General features: G+C 37.6%; 1 protein-coding gene across 1 annotated transcript in view; it reads right to left on the bottom strand.

Moving 5' to 3' along the window:
- Positions 1-4,408, bottom strand: part of ADAM32 (ADAM metallopeptidase domain 32) — a 111,680-nt gene that overhangs the window by 57,752 nt on the left and 49,520 nt on the right. Inside the window, exons 11-12 of the mRNA XM_014536884.1 lie at positions 2,030-2,166; positions 873-1,050 (exon numbers count right to left, since the gene is read on the bottom strand). Of these exons, the coding sequence (XP_014392370.1) occupies positions 873-1,050; positions 2,030-2,166 (315 nt within the window). The remainder of the gene's footprint in view (positions 1-872; positions 1,051-2,029; positions 2,167-4,408) is intronic.

Below are 4,408 nucleotides of genomic sequence, written 5' to 3'. Positions count from 1 at the left end.
CCCTGCTCTGTGCATGACAGGGAGCGGCGCCCCAACTCCCCAATCGGCCCTGCTCTGAGCCCGACCAGGGGCTGCACCTAGGGATTGGGCCTGCCCTCTGCCACCCGGGAGCTGGCCTAAGCCAGCAGGTCGTTATCTCCCGAGGGGTCCCAGACTGCGAGAGGGCACAGGCCAGGCTGAGGGACCCCCCTCCCCCCTGAGTGCACAAATTTTTGTGCACCGGGCCTCTAGTTTGAAAATAAAGAAAGAATAAAGAGAGAAAACTTGTTCTACCAAATGGTAAAACATAATACTAAAAAAAGGCACAGTAATTAAAACAATATGATATATGCACAAGTATATTCAAAGTCATATATATATCAAACCCTAATATTATTTGCATCTATTTATTTTGTAATCATAGAAATTTATGACATCTGTTATGTTGTTCAAATACTTCATTGTCTAGAATCATTATATCCTGGAACTTTTGCATTCATAGTTTCAGGATATCCCATCAAAATCTCCCAATTGTTCAGATTGTAATATTAACACAGACCTCTCTTACCATAATTCTAGTTCCATTGTGAAGTCAGACCCTAAAGGATACTTGATAGTCCATTATCACATTAGTATTCAATAAGACATTTATAAAATGTCCAAAGGTTAAGCATAGGTTTGGAAAGATCTTATATAGTCTGGAATTAAAAACCTCATTCTAAACTCCCATTTGTCCCATCAGCATTAAATTTTTGGAGTACATTTTATATTTGTTCAAAACTTTTCATCTATAAAACTTAGTATATTCTTGCATGTATTTCAACCTTAATTTTACAAAGAGATTAACTGCAACAATAAATATACTAATCAATTTTCCTAGTTATCAGACTTACATCCTCAGTACCACAGTCACAAACTTCAGGGGGCTCCACTTTGCCGTTGCCACAGACTGCTCTTTGACGCACTTGCATTTGTGGCTTATTCTGAAGACATTTGGCACCCATATTTAAAATGAAACTTTTAAAGTCACTCAAACTGCAATTGCTAAAAGTCTTCACACCACTGGACTGCCTAAAGATGAATCCGTATAATGTTGTTGGCAGCATACTCTTGAAAACAAAACTCTGTATTATATAAATTAATTTCAAAATGTAAAATTCAATAAAAAATTATAAATGTTCATAACAAAAGCTTAGAGGCCAAAATCATTCTTGAGGAAATCATATGATTTATTCACTGGAACACATGTCCTTATGAAAACAAAATTAAGTGCAACTCAATAGCAAAAACAAACAAGGGACTAGAAAACGGATACAGGCTTAAAGAGACATTTTTCTAAAGAAGACATATGAATGGCCAAACAACATGGATATGAAAAGGTGCACAAAATCACTAAACATCAGGGAAATGCAAGTCCAAACCACAATGAGATATCACCTCACACATGTCAGAATGGCTAATTTTTTTTTTTTTAAATAGTAAGTGCTGGCAAGGTTGTGAAGAAATCGAAACCCTGGAACACTATTGATGGGAATGTAAACTGGCATTGCTGCTACCAAAAGCAGTAGAGAGGTTCCTCAAAAAATTAAAAATATAGCAACCCATATGATCAAAAATTCCCACTTCTGGGTATATATATCAAAATCGCCTAGTATGACTGTATTACTGTCAATCTCCCACTTTATGCCCATCCGTTTGCTTTATTTATTTAGGTGCTCCTATCTTGGGTGCATAAATGTTTACAAGGGTTTTATCCTCTTGTTGGATTATTCCCTTTATCATTATGTTCTCATTTATCTCTTTTATAGCCTTTGTTGTAAAGTCTATTTTGTCTGATAATGTATCTTGCAGATTGGATTGGTTATCCTTGACTGTTCTTAATGGTACATCTCCCTCCATGCTCCTCTTACACTGAATATTTCCTGTTTATATTTCATAGTGCTTGGTCCATTTATAGCTAATGTGTGCTGTAAGTAAACCCTATATTTGTGCTTCAAATGTTTAAAACAAAATAAACATAATGAATAAATCTTAGTATTTAAAAACTTACACAGCCTCTGCATTCATTACACAAATGGCTCCTGAACACTGGCACTTCTTTGGGTCATCATATGATATGCCCAGACTGAGTCCCACCATCTGGGTAACAATTACTGAAAATGCCTCCAAAGTTATCTCCTCGGAATACTGCATTAAAAACAAAGAAAATGAAAATGAAAGACAATTCATTGAAGGGTGTTAAAAATAATATTTTTTCTAATTCTGAACATTTTTATTGTTCTATCAAGTACTTTAAGATTAGGTAAATACAGCTCCTTGGACAGGTGAGAAGCGGAAGCTCTTCTTATGAAATTTTATTGAGATACTAGAGGCCCGAGGGTTCCTCAGCCTGGCCTGCACCCTTTCACAGTCCGGAAGCCCTCGGGGGATGTCTGACTGATGACTTAGGCCCACTCCCGCAGCCGCAGAGATGGGAGAGGCTCCTGACGCTGCCATGCTCGCCAGCCATCAGCCTGGCTTCTGGCTGAGTGGTGGTCCCCCTGTGGGAGCACACTGACCACCTGGGAGCAGCTCCTGCATTAATTGTCTGCCCCCTAGTGGTCAGTGTGTGTCATAGCGACCAGTTGTTCTGATGTTCGATCAATTTGCATATTACCCTTTTATTATATAGGATAAGCATATTGAGTTAGTGCCAAGCTTCACCCTAATTAAACATTTGCATAATTAACATAATAAGTATATAAAAGGGCTGTTTTTACATTATATTTTGGCTATCTGAACCATGATCTTCAAGTTACCTAATTTCTTATGACAGCTCTCATGTACACTTAGAACAGTCCACATAATATTCCACCTCTGAGCTCATGAAGTGCCCACATAACAAAATACTGCATTTAAGGGTGATATCTGCTTCCTTCTATTATTCTCAATGACATAGGAACTGTTGTCAAGAGAAATCACATTCTTGGATTAGGCTTTGCATATATGTAACAAGTGCACATACAACTTCCTTGCCAAGGAGAATGGGACACTTAGTGCTGTTTTTGTTATCATTTCTGGTGGGTATAAGGTAAATATTTCATTAAGTTTTAACTTGCATCTCATATATTTTTGACAAATTGGCTATCTTTTTGTGTGAAGTATTTATTCAAGTATCTTGTCCATTTTCTATTGCATTTGCCTTTTTATTGATTTCTGCAAGCATTTTATGTATTCTGTATATGAGTCATTCTTAGTCATGCACTGCTAATACTTTCTCTACTCTGTGGCTTGTCTTTTCACTCTCTTAATGTCTTTTCATGAACAAAATTTCCTTAATTTGATGTGGTCCAATGCATCCAACGTTTCCTTTATCATTAGTGTTTTTTCCGTCTACTTTAAGAAAACTTTCCCTATGCCAATAGTCATGAAGCTATGTTCCTTTTTTACCTTCCAAGGCTTTATTGTTTAATTTTACATATAGATCTACAATCTAACTAAGTTTTATATTTTGAATAGCAGTGAAATTACATTTATCAAAAAGACTATCCACTATTATCAGACTTTTGGTGCTTATCACATTGCAGTATATACTGATGTCAAATTATGTAATACACCTGAAACTTATAAATATAATGTAATATACCAATATTAGCTCAATAAAAAAAATATTGCCCACTAGTAAGTACATGACAATCATCTTTGTAAAAATTTTATTACAGCCCTAGCCAGTCTTGCTCAGTGCATAGAGCATCAGCCAGCAGACCAAAGGGTCCAGGGTTTGATTCCAGTCAAGGGCACATACCTTGGTTGCAGGCTCCTCCCTAGCCCAGGCCTGGGTCAGGGTACATGCAGGAGGCAATCAATTAATGTCTTTCTCCCACATCGATATTTCTCTCTGTCTTTCCCTCTCTCTTCCATTCTCTCTAAAAATCAATGAAAAAATATCCTCAAGTGAGGATTTTTTTTAAAAATGAGTATATGCCTATCATTTGTCTATTTCTAAACTCTCTATTCTAATCCATTGGTCTGTTTATTTGTCTACTGCTGTCTTAATCACTGAAGCTTTATGGTAAATAAGTCTTACTATCAATTACAGTATGGCCCTTTGCTGTGATATTCATCAAGATTATCTTAGCCATCTTGAAGGGGAGAGCGGCTGATCCTACAGCCACAACGCCCAGGGACCAGCTGCCTCGGCTGCGAACACACAAACACCAATTTGGGGTCAGGGTAGCCCTCAAATGTGGAAGGGGTTCCACAGGGCTGCTGGCAGTGGGGGACTTTAGATCTAAGACCACAGCCATGGAGAATGCACCCAGAAAGGCAACCTGAAGTTCTATATCGGCCGCACAGTGCTGGGGGGAGAAAGACACAAGGCAGCACAGTTGCTCTATCTTTTTTTTTTTTTTTATTCTTTTTAAAAAATATATAAGTATTACAAAGGGTA

Source organism: Myotis brandtii, unplaced genomic scaffold (assembly GCF_000412655.1).
Source record: "Myotis brandtii unplaced genomic scaffold, ASM41265v1 scaffold103, whole genome shotgun sequence".
Classification (NCBI taxonomy): domain Eukaryota; kingdom Metazoa; phylum Chordata; class Mammalia; order Chiroptera; family Vespertilionidae; genus Myotis; species Myotis brandtii.
The sequence above is the reverse complement of the archived record's forward strand: the minus strand, read 5'-3'. Positions and strand labels throughout refer to the sequence as shown.